Source organism: Dipodomys ordii, unplaced genomic scaffold, assembly GCF_000151885.1.
Source record: "Dipodomys ordii isolate 6190 unplaced genomic scaffold, Dord_2.0 Scaffold18, whole genome shotgun sequence".
Lineage (NCBI taxonomy): Eukaryota > Metazoa > Chordata > Mammalia > Rodentia > Heteromyidae > Dipodomys > Dipodomys ordii.
The window spans coordinates 7989863-8007764 of record NW_012267234.1 but is presented as its reverse complement, the minus strand read 5'-3'; the positions used below and the strand labels follow the sequence as shown (position 1 = coordinate 8007764).

General features: G+C 47.8%; 1 protein-coding gene across 1 annotated transcript in view; it reads right to left on the bottom strand.

The window, feature by feature from the left end:
* The window catches only part of Pla2g15 (phospholipase A2, group XV), an 18146-nt gene extending 3213 nt beyond the window's left edge, over positions 1-14933 (bottom strand). Inside the window, exons 1-5 of the mRNA XM_013012603.1 lie at positions 14763-14933; positions 10355-10511; positions 2742-2860; positions 2430-2528; positions 1823-2047 (exon numbers count right to left, since the gene is read on the bottom strand). Coding sequence (XP_012868057.1) covers positions 1823-2047; positions 2430-2528; positions 2742-2860; positions 10355-10511; positions 14763-14889 — 727 coding nt within the window. The 5' untranslated portion in view covers positions 14890-14933. The remainder of the gene's footprint in view (positions 1-1822; positions 2048-2429; positions 2529-2741; positions 2861-10354; positions 10512-14762) is intronic.
* Between the last annotated feature and the right edge of the window lie 2969 nt (positions 14934-17902).

Genomic DNA, 17902 nt, shown 5'->3' with positions numbered 1-17902 from the left:
TTTTTTGGGGGGGGGGTTGGTAGTGGGGCCTGAACTCTGGACCTGGGCACTGTCCCTCAGCTCTTCAGCTCAAGGCTAGCACTCTACCACTTGAACCACAGTGCCACTTCCGGCTTTTTTCCTTTTTTCTTATGTGGTGCTGGGAAATTGAACCCAGGGCCTCATGCATGCAAGGCAAGCACTCTACCACTGAGCCAACTTCCCAGCCCCAAGTCTGTACATTTCCATCTCCTCATTATCTCACCCCCACTCCTGGATGGCTAGGACTGACAAGTTTCCCAGAATATGAGCTCTATGAGGTCTCATAAGGAAAAGTTGTAGAAGACCAGTCTTCACTTTTTCTTTCTTTTTGAGAGGCCTGGGGCCTGGACACTGTCCCAGAACTTTGCTGCACAAAGCTAACACTCTACCACTTGAGCCACGGCTCTACCTTCAGATTTTTTGGTGGTTAATTGGTAAGAAGAGTCTCACAAACTTTCCTGCCTGGGCTGGCTTCAAATTGTAGATCTCAGCCTTCTGAGTAGCTAGGATTACAGGCGTGAGCCACTGGCACTCAGCCAGGGCTTCACTCTTATCATGACTCCCTGTACAAATTCAGGGGGTACCCATCTTTTTTTATTTTGCCAATCCTGGGGCTTGAACTCATGGCCTGGGCACTGTCCCTAAGCTTCTTTTGCTCAAGGCTTGCACTCTACCACTTGAGCCATAGTACCACTTCTGGCCTTTTCATATGGAGCTAAGGAACTGAACCTAGGGCTTCATGCATGCTAGGCAAACATTCTACCACTAAGCCACATTCCCAGCCTGGTACCCATCTTTTTGAGTTCCAAGGTGGGCAGAATAAATTGTCTAGGTTGAGGCTCAGGATAAGTGAATGTCTGAGCCAGGAACTCACTGTCCAGTCAAATCAGGGTCACTTCTAGGACAGAGTGTGGATCTGACCCAATCAATAATGATCAGTTAACAGAGCAGATCAGGCAGTACCAGTGATTGCAGAAAGTTCATGAGTTTCTCAGCATGACCCTGTCTCAAGGCCCCCAAAGTGGCATAAGAGAGAAAGCTTCCGCAGCAGGAAGCCCCACCTCCCGGCTGCACATGGCAGGTTCTGACAGTCATGAAAGGGCAAGTGAATTGGACAGGGACCAAGAAGGTAACTTTCCCAACTGCCAAGAGAGCAAGCTCAGACAGATCTGCACCTGTTTCCTCCTTGCATTGCCCAGAGAGACTTCCTTCTGCTCACACAGGTAAGTGTAACTCATGAGCAGGAAATTGTTGTCCAGTCTTCGATGTGTGTATGTATACACAAGCAAAGTACATTGTGCCTGCCATTCCATGATGAGGTCTCAGAAGCTTATACAGATTGCCAAGTGTTATCAACTAGAGAGGTGAAATTAGGAGTGTTAGGAGTAATGTTAATCTTTTCTTTTTTTTTTTTTTGTCAGTCTTGGGGTCTGAACTCTGGGCCTGGGCACTGTCCCTCAGCTCTTCAGCTCAAGGCTACCACTCTACCACTTGAGCCACAGCACCACTTCTGGCTTTCTCTGCTTATGTGGTACTGAGGAATCAAACCCAGGACCTCATGCATGGAAGGCAAGCGCTCTACCATTGAGCCACCTTCCCCTCCCAGTGTTAATCTTTTTTGAAGGAAAAAAAAATAAGCATTTGAAAAAGAATGTCACTCTGGAAAAAGAGGGTGTCCAGGGAAAGAAACATGAAGTATTAGCACAGTGGAAGAAAGAGAGAGAGAGACAGATGAAGAGAGAGAGGGAGGGAGATTGATTGGCTTTGGGAACAAAAGTCCACTCGTCCATGTAGGTCTTACCTGAGGCCAGGACTCGCAGGGTCTTGGCCACACCCCCCCAGGGTGCACCCAGTGACACAAAGGCACGGATGTACTTGTCCTTCCAGGCCTGGGGTTGCCGCTGCAGAAAGTAGAGCGTGTACATGTTGCCCATGCTGTGGGCAACCAGCACCACGGGGCCCCCATACAGCTGGTACATCTCCTCGATCATCTCTCGGAGGGCCAGGAAGTAGGGCCCGTTTTCATCTGCAGGCCAGAGCCAAGCAGGGGTCAGGAGTCAACCACTAACCAATCTTCAGGCAAGACCCAAGACTAGGAGTTAGGGAGAGTACTAAAACCTAAGTGGGAGACATCTGGTCCCTTCTCAGCCTCCACAAAGAATGCCCAAGAGGTTTCTTCCCCCCCTCCCCCAGTCTTATGGCCCTCTTCCCCAAGGACTTAGAGGCCCAGAGGTTCTGAGAAGAATCAGGTAGGACAGGACTAGACTAACCAGAGTTGGTGTCTGTGATCACAGAGCTAGATCCCAGAGGCCACCCAGGGCTAGGAGAGAGACCAAGACCTATGGTGGCTAAGACTGCTTTGTCCCCCCTTCCTCAACCTCAAGGAAGGAATAAGGGTGACTTCTTACTTGGGGCTCGGCGCCAGTCATAGGGGGCCCCTCGGACATCTTCGCCCTGTGTGTAACCCCAGCCTACAAGGCTCTCCACCATGGTGTGGAAATAGGAACCTAAAGACAGAAAGGTATAGGATTAGCCAAGGTATTGCCAATGCCAGCCACCACCCCTACCCTTTCACCACACCTGCCACAGACAGTGTGACATTCATCTCTGGAAGGTGACAGGGATCTGTGACCATGCTGATCAGAGACAGCACTCCTCTAGGAATTCAGCAAAAGCCCCCTCTATCCCCTGGAGGCCCTAAACAAAAGCCACATACATACCCACACTGCTTTTGCTGGGGTCCAGGAACTCCAATGAGAAGGTCTTCCCAAAGCCAGGGACACGCACATCCACACCATCAGGGAACTGAGTGGCCCGAGATGTTCGGTTATAGGCCAGTCTGTCAGGAGGAGATTGAGGCAGTGACCCAGACATGACACTGAGGTTGGTACATCCCAACACTGTCCTGTGACCTGGGTCATAATCACATCCTCTCATCCACAATATAAGGAGCGGAAAAGGTAACAATAAGCACTGAAGCTATAGCCCAAGTGGTAGAGAACTTGCCTAGTAAGCATAAGGCCCTGAGTTCAAATCCCCAGTATCCCAAAAGAAAAACATGTAAAAACACAAATGAGAGGAACTCTATCTAAATGAGGACCTCACCAAAGCTTACTTACTCTAAAGACTGTCCATAGGACTCCTGCCAAAACAAAACTCCCTTCTCTTGGGTGTCATCTGCCCCGGTAGGAAGGTCTTAGGCTGGTTAAAAAGAAGTTTCAGGTGCTGGAAAGTTGGCTCAGAGGTAGAGTGCTTGCCTTACATGCATGAGGCCCTGGGTTTGATTCCTCAACACCACATAAGCAGATAAAGCCAGAAGTGACACTGTGGCTCAAGTGGTAGAGGCTAGCCTGGAGCTGAAGAGCTGAGGGACAACGCCCAGGCACAGAGTTCAGGCCCCAAAACCAACAACAACAACAAAAAAAGAAGTTTCAGGGCTGGGAATGTGGCTTAGTGGTAGAGTGCTTGCCTAGCATGCATGAAGCCCTGGGTTCAGTTCCTCAGTAGAACATATAGAGAAAAAGCCAGAAGTGGGTAGAGTGTTAGTCTTGAGGAAACGAAGGTCAGGGACAGTGCTCAGGCCCTGAGTTCAAGCCCCAGGGCTGGGAAGGAAAAAAAAAAGTCTCAGTCCTGGCTCTGTTATAAACTTCATACTTGACTCCAAGAAGCAGTCTACCCTTGTAGTTTCCCATTGCTCCGTCTCCAAGGACTGCGGCCATCCACTTCAATGCCTCAGAGAACAAAGGAGATAGTGGCTACTTTGTGGATAAGTGGGCAGAGAGCAGGTAGGGAAAAGAGGAGAAGGACCCTGTGCAAACTCAGATGGATGTAGCTAGGACCCATCTGCTCTGGGCATTGGACCCAGCGTAGCTATCCTTCCTGCAGCCCAACAATCCGTGATGGAAATGAACCATGACACACGGCCTGCTTGGTATCCTATCAACTGCCAGCCAACTGTAACAATCATTTGCCCAGCAAATTCCTAAGAGCAGTGACATATGCCATATGAACTGCTAGCTTCTTAGGATCCCAAGAGCCCTCAGGTAAAATTTTTCTGTTGCTGTGGAACAAATTACCATAGATTAAGCAGCTTTTAACACTACATATACTAGCTCCTCCTTTCTGTAGCAATGGTATAAAACAGAAGCAGACAACAAGGATTTGGATCTCAGGACTGAGTATATACACAGCTGTTTCACACCTCCTTAGTCAGGGGGACTGCAGGGCTTGGAAAAATGGAGATGGGGGCGTGTAGAAAAGCCTGGTGTTAGCCGGGCGCTGGTGGCTCACGCCTGTAATCCTAGCTACTCAGGAGGCTGAGATCTGAGAATCGAGGTTCAAAGCCAGCTCGGGCAGGAGAGACCGTGAGACTCCTATCTCCAATAAACCACCAGAAAACCGGAAGTGGCGCTGTAGCTCAAGTGGTAGAGCGCTCGCCTTGAGCTGAAGAGCTGAGGGACAGCGCCCAGGCCCAGAGTTCAAGCCCCACGACCGACAAAAAAAAAGGAAAAGCCTGGTGCTAGTCTAGGAAATTTGCTCTGGCCTCACCTGACCAAAGAGAGAGGGAGGGGGAGAAATAGACTCCCCAAAGCCCTGAAGTTCCTGGTGATCCTGGATCTTGTGTTTCTTTAAAGATCTATCACAGAGTTCAATTCCTCAGCACCACATAAGCAGAAAAAGCCGGAAGTGGTGCTGTGGCTCAAGTGGTAGAGTGCTAGCCTTGAGCTTAAGAGCTGAGTGACAGAGCCCAGGCCTGGAGTTCAGGCCCCACAACTGATAAAAAAAATAAAAATAAAAAGATCAATCACAGATGGCTGGGAAGGTGGCTCAGTGGTAGAGTGTTAGCCTTGAGCTGAAGAGCTGAGGGACAGCACCCAGGCCCAGAGTTCAGGCCCCATGACCGGATCCAAAAAAAAAAAAAGATCAATCACAGAGTCAGAAGCCGGTGACTCACTCCTATAATCCTAGATACTCAGGAGGTTGAGATCTGAGGATTGCAGTTTAAAGCCAGTCCAGGCAGAAAAATCCCTATGAGGCTCATCTCCAATAAACTACTCAAAAAAGCCAGAAGTAGTGCTGTGGCTCAAGTGGTAGAGTACTAACCTTGAATACAAAGAGACTCAGGGACAGTACCCAGGTCCTGAGTTCAAGCCTTAGAACCAGAAAAAAAAAATCACAGAAAGTTAGCAACTCCCAAATATTAAGTCCTGGGGGCCCACTTTCTTCAGTATGTACATGGCCACCCTGGGTAGCATAGAAAGTTGTTTTGGAAAGCAAAAGTAGTCTGTGCTAGAAGAAATCCAAAGAGATCAGAGGAACAACAAATCAGAAAGATTCCTCTCAGAATCAGATTATACTGCCAATTGCCAGTATCTGGGGTCATGTCTCTTATTATAAAAATAGAAATGCAGATCAGCAGCACAGAAATAACCCCAGTGATCCACCAAGGAAGAAAGAGTCAACAAAGCAGACAATAGAAACAACAAGAATGGTCAGGTTAGCTGGCCACACTGTGGCTCATGCCTGTAATTCTAGCTAATTAGGAGGCTGAGATCTGAGAATCAAGGTTCAAAGACAGCCTAGGCAGGAAAGTCAGTGAGACTCTTATTTCTAAATAACCAGCTAAAAACCAGACATAGCACTGTGGCTCAAATGGTAGAGCACTATAACCTTGAGCTGAAGAGCTCAGGGACAGCACCCAGTCCCAGAGTTCAAGCCCTGTGACTGACAAAAAAAAAAAAAAAAAAGTCAGGGTGCCTGGAGAACCAGAAAAAGGTCGTTGGCAAGAACTTAATTTGTGAAGCTCCAGTTAGCTCAACCATACACAGGGTTCTGGCTGTTCTTGGTTCTGCTGTTACTAAAGATAAAACCTAGATATAGCCTTGCCTCTCAGAGAACTCAGTGTGGGAAGGATACTTTAGCTCAGAGTCACACAATTCTGGGCATGAATTCTGATTCAGTTACTAGCTGAGTGAGCATAGGCAATTTTGTAACTTCTTTTTTTTTTTTTGATCCAGTCATGGGGGCTGAACTCTGGGCCTGAGCGCTGTCCCTCAGCTCTTCAGCTCAAGGCTAGCGCTTTACCACTTGAGCTACAGCGCCACTTCCGGTTTTTTCTGTTTATGTGGTGCTGAGGAATCGAACCCAGGGCCTCATGCATGCCAGGCAAGCACTCTACCACTGAGCCAACTTCCCAGCCCAATTTTGTAACTTCTTCAAGCTTCCAGATTTCTTTATCCATAAAGCAAGTTTGTTCCATTGCAGTGCTCAGGATCAGACCTGGGGCCTTAAGCATACTAGGCAAGTGTCCTACCCGTGAGCTATATCCCCAGGCTTTTGTGAAGCAGGTTTAAAAACAGCATCTCTTCCAAGAGGAAGGAAGTTCGTAAGACCAAATGAAAGAAGTCAAGTGGGGGCTGGGAAGGTGGCTCAGTGGTAGAGCGCTTGCCTTGCATGCCTGAGGCCCTGGGTTCAATTCCTCAGCACCACATAAGCAAAAAGAAAAAAGCCAGACGTGGCGCTGTGGCTCAAGTGGTAGAGCGCTAGCCTTGAGCTGAAGAGCTGAGGGACAGTGCCCAGGCCCAGAGTTCAGGCCCCATGACCAGACCCCCCCCAAAAAAAACAAAAAAAAACAAAGAAATCATGTGTTAGTTGAGGACAAAAAACATTCTGAGAAATGCATAATTCAGTGAATGATGTAAACATCATCACGGTATCCTAACACCAATTATGGCTTCTTGATACAGTCAAGAGACTTAAGTAAACATGAGATGTTTGCCAGATGTGGTGGCATAAACCTGTTATCCTAGCCACTTGGGAGGTAGAGGCTGGAGGCCATTCATTTCAAAGTTAATAGAGTAACATATACCTGTATTCCTATTACTTAGGAGTGTAAGACAGGAGGACTGTGAGTTTGAGGTCAATCTAGATTACAAAGTAAGAGTCTGACTGAAAAGAAAAATTAATTTAAAAAAATCATGAGATATATATATAAGGTTGCTACTGGTATGTAATGTAATGTATGTAATGTAATTTTACAGCAATCTCTTTTTTTATTATTTTATTTATTTACTTTTCTTTTTGTGAGTCGTGGGGCCTGAACTCTGGGCCTGGGCGCTGTCCCTCAGCTCTTCAGCTCAAGGCAAGTGCTCTACCACTTGAGCCAGAGCACCACTTCCGGCAGCAATCTTTTTTTTTTAACTTTCCACTTCTGGGGCTTGAATTCAGGCCTTCATATTCTCAGTTGGCTTAGATTTATCTACCTGGGCTGCCTTTGATCTGAGTTGCTAGGTATGAGCCACAGGTACATGACTTTTTTTTTTGTCAGTCGTGGGGCTTGAACTCTGAGCCTAAACGCTGTCCCTCAGCTCTCAGCTCAAGGCTAGCGCTCTACTACTTGAGCTACAGTGCACTTCCGGTTTTCTGGTGGTTTATTGGAGATAAGAGTCTCATGGACTTTCTTGCCCGGGCTAGCTTTGAACCACAATCCTCAGAACTCAGCCTCCTGAGTAGCTAGGATTACAGGCGTGAGCCACCAGTGCCCGGTTGACCGGTTTGTTTTGAGATAAGGGTCTGGCTATGTAGAACAAACTGGCCTTGAACTTAATCCTGGGATTATAGGCATCTGTTATCATATCCAACTAGACTTTCATTTGTTTTTTATAAGTAAGAGTATATTCCAAAATAACTAAAAAGTTATGCATATAATAGTTATGTATGTAGTAAACACATAAAACAGCAACATTAATTATTATGTATTAGGTTGCTTATACTAGCATCACAAACAAGTGAATAATGTATTTCATATTAGGGTTTGATGGCTACAAAGTCATTCGATGACAAGACTTTTTTTTTTGCCAGTCCTGGGGCTTGAACTCAGGGCTTGGGCACTGTCCCTGAGCTTCTTTAGCTCAGGGCTAGGACTCTACCACAGCACCACTTCTGGCTTTTTCTGTTTATGTGGTACTGTGGAGTCAAACCCAGGGCTTCATGCATGCTAGGCAAGCAATCTACCACTAAGCCATATTCCCAGCCCTGACAGGACATTTTAAACTCTATTATAGTCTTTTTTCTTTTTTGCCAGTCCTGGGGCTTGAATTCAGCACCTAGGCACTGTCCCTGAGCTCTTTTGCTCAAGGCTAGTATTCTACCATTCAGCTACAAGGCCACTTCAGCTTTTTCTGTGATTAATTGGAAATAAGAGTGCCATGAGGCAGGGCAGGTGGCTCAGTGGTAGAGTGCTTGCTCTGCATGCATGAGGCCCTGGGTTCTGTTCCTTAGCACAACATAAGCAGAAAAGGCCGGAAGTGGAGCTGTGGTTCAAGTGGTAGAGCGCTTGCCTTGAGCTGAAGAGCTGAGGGACAGTGCCCAGGCTGAGTTTAGGCCTCAGGACTGACAAAAAAAAAAAAAAAAGATACATTGTACTAATAACCTGACTTAGAGCAACCCTGTGGGAGTATATGAATGCCAAGGCGATGAGGTCTAATAAAGAGAATTGGAGGAGTGCCATTCCCCGACTCTTAGAAAGCTGGGAGTGGCCTGAGAAAAATCAATCACTCCTAGCATTACAGAACCCCAAGATTCTACCCTAAATGTGAATTAATCCAGACTCAAACTTTCTTGGACCTTGAAGTTACATAAAGGCTATGCATACTGTACTTGTATGCAACTTGCCTTACTAAGATAAGAAAGTTATTTATCCTATCATTGTTTCACCTGCTAGTGTCTGTAACTCCAAAGGAGAATGCTACCTTACTTTCTGCAAGTACTTCCCTGTGCCAAAATCAATAAGGACGCTGTTAACGGGACTTTGGGGTGTCTGTTGCTGGTAAGGGGCAACAGACCCTCTGCTGCCCCAAAACCAGTTCCACAGTTACTGACTTGCTCCAGGTCATTGCGGGTTATGGTGCTCGTGGGCAGATCGCAACACAGCCCCTTTGTACACGTTTTCTAAATTTTATTGTTATTATAAAAGTGATGTACAGGGGCTGGGAAGGTAGCTCAGTGGTAGAGTCCTTGCCTGGCATGCATGAGGCCCCCTGGGTTCGATTCCTCAGCACATAAGCAAAAAGAAAAAAGCCAGAAGTGGTGCTGTGGCTCAAGTGGTACAGCACTAGTCTTGAGCTGAAGAGCTGAGGGACAGTGCCCAGGCCCAGAGTTCATGCTCCATGACCGGGTGCCCTCCCCCCCCAAAAAAGATCCTATTTTAGAAGTGGCGGTGTAACTCAAGTGGTAGAACACTGGCCTCAAGCTGAAGACCTCAGGGACAGCACCCAGGCCTAGAGTTCAAGCTCCATGACTGAAAAAAAAAAAAAAAAAAGACTCGCATAGTCTCTGGGCTGGGAATGTGGCTTAGTGATAGAGTGCTTGCCTAGCATGCATGATGCCCTGGGTTTGATTCCTCAGTACCACATAAACAGAAAAAGCCAGAAGTGGTACTATGGCTCAAGTGGTAAAGTGTTAACTTTGAGCAAAAGAAGTTCAGGGACAGTGCCTAGGCCAAGTTCAAGCCCCAGGACTGGCAAAAAAAATAAACACACACACACAAAATCAAGATCCTTTCTCAAACAATACAACAACAAAAACAGACCAGGTACTGATGGCTCACACCTGTAATCCTAGCTACTCATGAGGCTGAGCTCTGAAAATCACAGTTCAAAGCCAGCCAGGTCAGTGAAATCCATAAGACTCTCAACTCCAACTACCAAAAAGCCAGAAATAGAGCTGTAGCTCAAATGGTAAGCACTAGCTTTGAACACAAAAGCTCAAAGACAGTGCCCAGGCCCTAAATTCAAACCCCAGGACTGGCATAAAACAAAACAGAAACAAAAATAACAACCATAAAAACCACCATATATAAGGCCTGAGGGCTGATTGAACCAGAGAAGCTAGAGACACAAGCAGAAGGAAGAGAAAGAAAGTTCTGCCAGGGACTGGGAAGGTGGCTCAGTGGTAGAGCGCTTGCCTTGCATGCATGAGGCCCTGGGTTCCATTCCTCAGCACCACATAAGCAGAAGAAAAAAAGAGAGCCGGAAATGGCGCTGTGGCTCAAGAAGTTGAGCACTAGCCTTGAGCTGAAGAGCTGCGGGACAGCGCCCAGGTCAGAGTTCAGGCCCACCACTGGACCCAAAAAAAAAAAAAAAAGAAAGTTCTGCCAGAAACAGTGCAGAAATAGCTGATCAGATTAGATCAGTCTAGACCAGAACAGACTAGAGCCTGGGGACAGAGAGAGGTCACTGACCTCCAGTTTTCTAGAGGCTGGATAAGAAGGAAATGGGATCTGGAGGCCTCTCAGGGTCCCACTAGTACCTTGTCTGTGTGCCCTAGGCCTCACCTGATATTGTCAATCCAGCAGTCAATGATGACGGGCAACAGCAGCTCAAGGTTCAGCCAGAGTGTGAAATAACTGTCCGTCTTCTTGGAGCAAAGGTAGTGCACGACCTTTGGCTTGTCCAGCTTTGCTTCCAGCTGATTGCCCAAATCACCGGGCACTGCAGGGGGTCAAAGAACATATGTAAGCCCTGTGCTTTGCAGGCTGGAGACCCCCAAGAGCCCTGAAGTCTGAAGAAGACTATAGCTCTGGATAAGATGGCAGACCTCTGCACTTGCACTCCATATTAGTTAAAATACAGTGCCAGGGGCAAAAATATCAGAGGCTAACACTCTGCTACCTTCAAGCAGAACTGCCACAGGGTGCATATTGGTGGGAAAGAAGCTTGGGGCTTAGAGTCTGGGGAGCTTGGTAAAGACCTAACGTTTTTGGTCGGGGAAACCAACCCCAGAAAAAAAATAATAAGTCCTCTAGTGGGGTGGTACTGACTCACGTCTGTAATCCTAACTACTAAGGAGGTGGAAAGCTGAGAATCCTGGTTCAAAGCCAGCTTGGGCATTAAAAAAAAAAAAAGCACCAAAAAAGCTAGAAGTAGAGCTGTGATTTCACTTCCAGTAGAACGTTAGCATTGAGCTTAAAGAAGCTCAGAGACAGTGCTTAGGCCCTGAGTTCAAGCTCCAGGACCAGCACAAAATAAATATATCCTAATAAATAAATCCTCTAGAGCTTCATTGGAACTTCCTTCTGGGCTATTCACACAAGGGAAGGGAGATCAGGTAAAGTCACTGCCCCACGCAAGCCTTCAGTTTTCTTATTTGTCAAAAGAGCTCTATGCTGGGCATGGGTAGCTCACACCTATAATCCTAGCTACTCAGGAGGCTGAGATCTGAGGATCACAGGTTGAAGGCAGCATGGGCAATAAAGTCCTTGAGACTCCTCTGTCCAATTAACCACTCAAAAACTGGAAGTGGCGTTCTGGCTCAAAGTGGTAGAGTGACAGCCTTGTGCAAAAGAACTCAGGCAGAGTGCCTAGGCCCTAAGTTCAAGCCCCAGGTTTGGCATACACACAGACAAAATACAATATGTTTGGGGAGAAAACATTCAAAGAGAAAGAGGACCGTATCATCTGGGTGCTGCATCTTAGATAAGGCCTGTAAAGGACCCCAGGCCTTATTACAGGACAGTAAAGTTCAAGAGTGTATGTTAAAACCTGCTGCTTGCTCCTTAATCCCCTGTAACCAGGAGCAACACAGTAAGGGAGACTGGACCGTGGAACTGAGGTTTGAGGTACCAGGAGACCAGTAGCCTTCAGCCAGCAACAGATCCCAAGGTTCCATCAACAAAGGTTTTTTATCGGTCTTGTGCAAGGAAGTAAGGAGAGCTAAACAGTAAACAGCCTACAATTTACATAAACCTAAGTCTACCCTTAGGCTCCCACACAGTTTAGGTGGAATCTGAGTTCTCCTTAAGGCTGCACTGATTGACCTTTCCAAAAAAGAACTTGGCATTCGGAGAGTAGGTAGGGAGAAGGCATCCTAAACTCCCAATCCCTTCAGGGTCTCACAGCTGGGATTCTTTTTTTTTTTTTGGCCTGTAATGGGGTGTGAACTCTGGGCCTGGGCTCTGTCCCTCAGCTCTTCAGCTCAAGGCTAGCGCTCTACCACTTGCCATAGTGCCACTTCTGGCTTTCTCTGCTTATGTGGTGCTGAGGAATGGAACCCAGGGCCTCATGCATGCAAGGCAAGCGCTCTACCACTGAGCCACATTACAGATGGCTACTTTGAAATAGCGTACCATTCCAGACACAGCACAGAAAGGTGCATGTGACCTGGCCACAAAGAAGACTTGATTCCATCTCAGCCAACCTGTTCAGTCCATATAGAGACATAGAGCTATGGGGCCCTTGTGACACCAAGCCATTCCAGTGCTCTATTGCCCAGCATTCAAAACTTTCCACAGATTACTACTTTCCCTCCTGGATCTTTAGGACACACCTACCCTTTCATGCCATCCTCTGGATACTTCTAAAACACAGCCCTATTGGGATCCATGATCTTAAATAGTGAACAGACAGGGCTCAGATGTCCTATTGGATGTTGATTATGAATCCTATGAACCCAAGCCAAGCCAGAACTTGCCCTCCTGTCAGTGCCAGGGGAAGCAGGTATAGCACCCGCTCTCACCTCCTGTCATGATGACTTATGTGCTGATACAGGGCGCTCCACAACCTCTTGATATGTATGTGGATGGACATATGCATGGTCAGTCTCCAGCAAAGGGGAAATGGCTGAAAGAGGAAGCTACCATAGCTGCTTTGCGCAGATACCCCTTGCCCTGGTCAGGCTGTGTGGTGTCTAAAAATAGCAGTGGCCACTTCCTGAAGCCCTTTGTATCTGGAACTAGGCACAAGAGCCATACACAGGGTACCTTTTACCTCAAATAACACCGGGAGGAGAACATCTTTTCCTCATCTTCACAGATGAAGAAACTGAGGCTGGGAGAGGTAGGAGTGTCTTGTCTAAGTCCCTTTTCTCCTACATAGGGCCATCTATCTGGCTCTGATGCCTTTTCTACCAATTCAGGACTCATAACTAGAGGATTTCAAACCTCAAAATCAGGGTTGCAAATGTGGCTTAGTGGTCAAGTGCTTGCCTATAGCATGCTCATGAAGCCCTAGGTTCGATTCCTCAGTACCATATAAACAGAAAAAGCCAGAAGTGGTGCTGTGGCTCAAGAGGTAGAGTGCTAGCCTTGAATGAAAGAAGCTCAGGGACAGTACCCAGGCCCTGAATTCAAGTCCTACAAGAAAGAAAGAAAGAAAGAAAGAAAGAAAGAAAGAAAGAAAGAAAGAAAGAAAGAAAGAAAGAAAGAAAGAAAGGAAGGAAGGAAGGAAGGAAGGAAGGAAGGAAGGAAGAAAATCACTTAGGCAGAGCTCACCCACTGCTCACAAGGGGATCTCCGAGTTAATATGATCAGCCTCACTCCCTGAGAAGATGGGCAGATTAAAATTCCAGCTTTTCAGATCACTCTGCTGTAACTTTGGATAACTGAGAACTAGATGAACTAAGAAGAGCAGTCAGTACCACTCCAAGCAAAAATGTGGCAAAACCTTTGTGACCATAGACCAAAAACTTCCCAATTCCATATACTGCATTCTAAGAACTCTTTAAGCCCACACATAGCTTCCTTTGACCCCCAAGATAAAGTGTGCACATGACTCAGGTCACAAGCCCTGCACAAGCCACTCCCCACCCCATTCCAGCCTTCTTTGACTGGTTCCCTAGAACTCTTTCCTGATTTTAGTTCCAGAATACTTTAGGAAGTCTTGCCTGGCACACACATATTCCAGTCTGACTCGGACCTCATTTCTGGGATCACTGTTATCCCTTACCTGGAAGTTTGGGAAAGGAGGGTCAAATTTTTGTGAATCTTAAGGTAAACTGAGCCCAGAATTCCCCTGAGTCACTTCATGTCCTGGAACCTTACTATGCCTCGTGGGACCACTTTGCAGTCCCAACAGAAAGAAGAGGTCATGTTCCCGCAGATTACCTGTAGAACCTGTGACTCAATTAAGCCTCTTGCTGGCCACACCAGAACTAAATGGGAGCAATGGGCTAAAGGAAGTACCTGAAAGCTTCCTAGACAGAAGCCACATTCTGTCCCAGCACCACAAGAAAACATGTGGCTCCTATTCAATTGCCCAGTTTGGAAGCAAGGAGAGAGTGGGCAGGAGAGATCACCTAGTCCCAACAGAACCAGCTTAAACTAGGTCTGGCAGGAGTGAAAAGTATAGCTATGTTCCCAGACACTTGTATAGCCAAAGGTGCCATCATTTCCCCTGCCTTCAGCAATTCTTGTTCGCTTTGGGCCTCTTGTGCACAGGCCCAATACTACTTCCCTGATAAGGTGAGCGTAAGGGAAAATAAGCTTGGTGTCCAGCTAAAGTGGCAATCTCTTCCCAAAAAACTAGCTTCCAGTAATGCTTTCTGGAAACATAGAGGCGTTGAGGGTGACAGCTCAGAATCAATTCTGAGGTCACCAGCCCTCAAAAGTGGAACTGAACCATCTCAGGCTTCCCAGCTTAAAAAAAAAAAAAGGTATGTAAAGACAAGGTTGGGAACCAAGGCGGAAAGGTAGAGTAGACGTTCAGACAGCAACCCTCCATTTACTCCCTTTGCTTAAGAGGTTGGAGACACAGGTGGTGGCAGGAGACTGACCACACCCGAGCCCAGCAAGGCGGGAGGTGAGCCAGTGGATCCAGGTGACAAAATCAAGGTAACCAAGGTGACCAAGACATCACCCCGTCGGTGCTTAACACAGATGCAGACTGGGAAGACCTCCCCCCCCCCACCACCACCTCCGCGGGCACCTCTTCCTGCAGGACCCACCCATCATGAAATGCACGCCTCACCAAGCACCACAGGGGGATGTCTCTGGGCCGGGAGCGCCGGGTCCGAGAGCAGCATTAGCAGCAGGAGGAGGAACAAGAGGCCTTTCGGAAGCAGGGCGGCGCGGCAGGGGCGGACAAGGTGGTCCATGGCGCTGTGCACAGCTGTAACACGGACGCGCGCGTTTAAAGCTCAGGGCTTGTACCTAGGCCAGGCCAGCAGCTACGTGCTTAACCCCGCCGCCCACAGCCTCTCGGCCAATTAGAACCCAGCTCTCGCAAACAACCTGCCAATAAGGACTTGCCGCCAGGCGCGTCCCGCCCACCCAAGCTCGTCGCCCCGCCCTTGCCCACCTCTGGGCCAGCTCTCTAGGAAGTGTTGCGCGCCGAGCACATCGATGGGTCAGGGGAGAGTTGGCCCGGGCTTGCAGCTCACCCCGGCCACCCTCAGCCTCAGCGCACGCTCCCCGACTGGCGACTGTGTACTCAGCCCAACCAAGCCCAGTACCTTAAGTACCCGCAGTCCACGCTGCACAACATACACTCCAGAGTCAGCACTTGCGCTGAGCCACCCCCTCCAAAGCAAGAGGGGACATAAACCCAGGGAAATTCTTGGATCTTCGATGGGCAGACCTGACCGGGAATTGTGTGCCATTCCCGGGTTCTTCCCAACTCTCTCCCAAGGACACCAAGGCCCGAGGCCCAGTCAGCCCGCTCCGTTTCCAAGTGAGGGGTCTGTCCATTCGATTTAGGGGAGGGAGCATGGCTGTGACCCAACCAGATGAAACCGTTTGGGAATAGAGTTGGAAGTGGCTTCATCTGCAGCCCTGCACTCCGGCCCTTTCATAAATTCTCCATGCGGAGTAGGACAGACATCAAAACCAGTATTTGCCCTCTTCTCCCCCACCCCAGGCAAACCTGGGGTGATACAACTCACCAGATGCCAGGAAGGAGGCCAAATGGTCACAGGACAGCAGGTATATACCAGCATTATATGACACTCTAGGACAGCGAAACCAGTGTGTTTGGAGAATGGAGGGTTTTAGGTTTATTTTTCCTGAGACAGTCTCACTCTGTAACCCAGGCTGTCCTGACAGTGCAATTTTCCTCCTGGCCTCTCCCATTCTGGGATTCTAGACATATGCCACTACTGTGAGGGAATGAAGGGCTTGATCCTCGAGGCCAGCGATACCCTGGTCATCCTTGCCTGGTCTAAGGATCTCTGTCCTACTGCTTCTTCCATCTTGGTAAGCAACTGACCCATGATAAAGTTAATCGGTATGCTCAACTGCCCATTGTGAGTTCCTGTAATGAAAACAAGTGAATAAGGTGCCCCCTCTGTGTTTGTGTGTGTGTGGGTGTGTGTGTGTGTGTGTGTGTGAGAAAGAGAGAGAGAAAGAGAAAGAGAAAGAGAGAGAGAGAGAGAGCACACACACGCACGCACGTGCATGCTAGTCCTGGGGCTTGAAGTCAGTGCATGATTACTGATCTTTTTTGCTCAAGGCTATCACTCTGCTGTTTGAGCCACATCTCCACTTCTGGCTTTTTGGTGGTTAATTGAATTTTCCTGTGAGGCTGCCTTTGAACTGGGATCATCAGATCTCAGCCTCTTGAGTAGGATTAAAGGCACGGAGTACTCAGTTCCTCTTATCTTTTTTTTTTCTTTTTGCCAGTCCTGGGGCTTGAACTCAGGGCCTGGAGAGCTTCTTTTGCTCGAGGCTAAGACTACCATTTGAGCCATAGCACCATGTCTGACTTTTTCTGTGTATGTGGTACTGAGAAATTGAACCCAGGGCTTCATGCATGCTAGGTAAGCACTGTACTACTAAGCCACATTCCCAGCCATCCCTCTACTCTCTTGAGGTCTAACTATCCATTACCTTAAACCATGACTTCTCACCCTCAACCCTGGAACCAACAAAAGGTAGCTGAAGACTGATGCTGTGATGGAAGAAATGTGGGTGAGTAGAGATCCTTCTGGCAGAGTGAAGACAGGCAGAAGTCTAGAGCCGGGGGTTGGGGGGGGGGGGGGGGGGAGATCAGGAGAGGCTGGACAGCCTTGGGCTCTGACCAGTCTAAGCATCTTGTCAGCCTGTCAGCGCAGTCTCAGGTGACCACAGGACCCTGGACAGGCAGCCCTGTCAGGAATTGACAGGTAGCAGTTAGCCTTGTGTGATGAGAAATCAAAAGGGGAAACCACCATAGTAGGAATGTCACACAATTGCTGTTGGGTTTTTTCGCACCTACCTAAGGTTTAATAAATGGCTCCATTAATGTCTTTTCTCCCCCCCCCCTTTTACTCTTTGTCTTGAACTCAGAGCCTGGGTGCTGTCTCTGAGCTTCTTTGCTCAAGGAAAATGCTCTACCACAGCCCCATTTGCAGTTTTCTGGTAATTAATTGTAAAGAAGAGTCTCACAGGTTTTCCTGCTCAGGCTAACTCTGAACCTCCATCTTCAGATCTCAGCCTCCTGAGTAGCTAGGATTACAGATGTGAGCCGCCAGAGACCAGGAAAAAAGGCTTCATTTCATACTAAAGCAACAGATTCTTAACTTACTTATCTGTACCAGCTAATAAACCAGCCCTAGGGGTCAAATGTAATTTGGTAAATCTCCACCTTGGGACAGTGGCTCTGTCCCATGGGCTGGTCCTGAGAAGGGATCTCACACTCCAGTAAAAACTTCCACTGAAGTAAAAATCACTGGTGTTTTCACCCTAGAAATGACCCCTTCCAGTCTATTGCAATTCACTTGCTTGAACCCTTTTCTCATCCCATGCTAGGTCCAGGTTAGATAGAAAGTAGATAGCTTTCCAGGCACTGATGGATCACACCTGTAATCCTAGCTACTCAGGAGGCTGAAATCTGAGGATGAGGTTCAAAGCCAGCTCAGGCAGAGAAGTCACTAGTTTATCTTCCAAGAAACTACTCAGAAAAAGCCAGAAGTGGTGCTGTGGCTCAAGTGGTTGGGCACTAACTAGTCTTGAGCACAGAGGCTCAAGTACCGGGGCCCTGACTTCAAGCCCTAGAACCAGTTTAAAAAAAAAAAAAGCAGATAGCTGCAATGACTTTCTGGTATCAGAACCGAGAGTACTGGAGGATGGTAGCAAGGCCTGATTGGCCCTGTAGACAATGGTTAGTGTAAGGTATATATTTTTTGGGTCCAG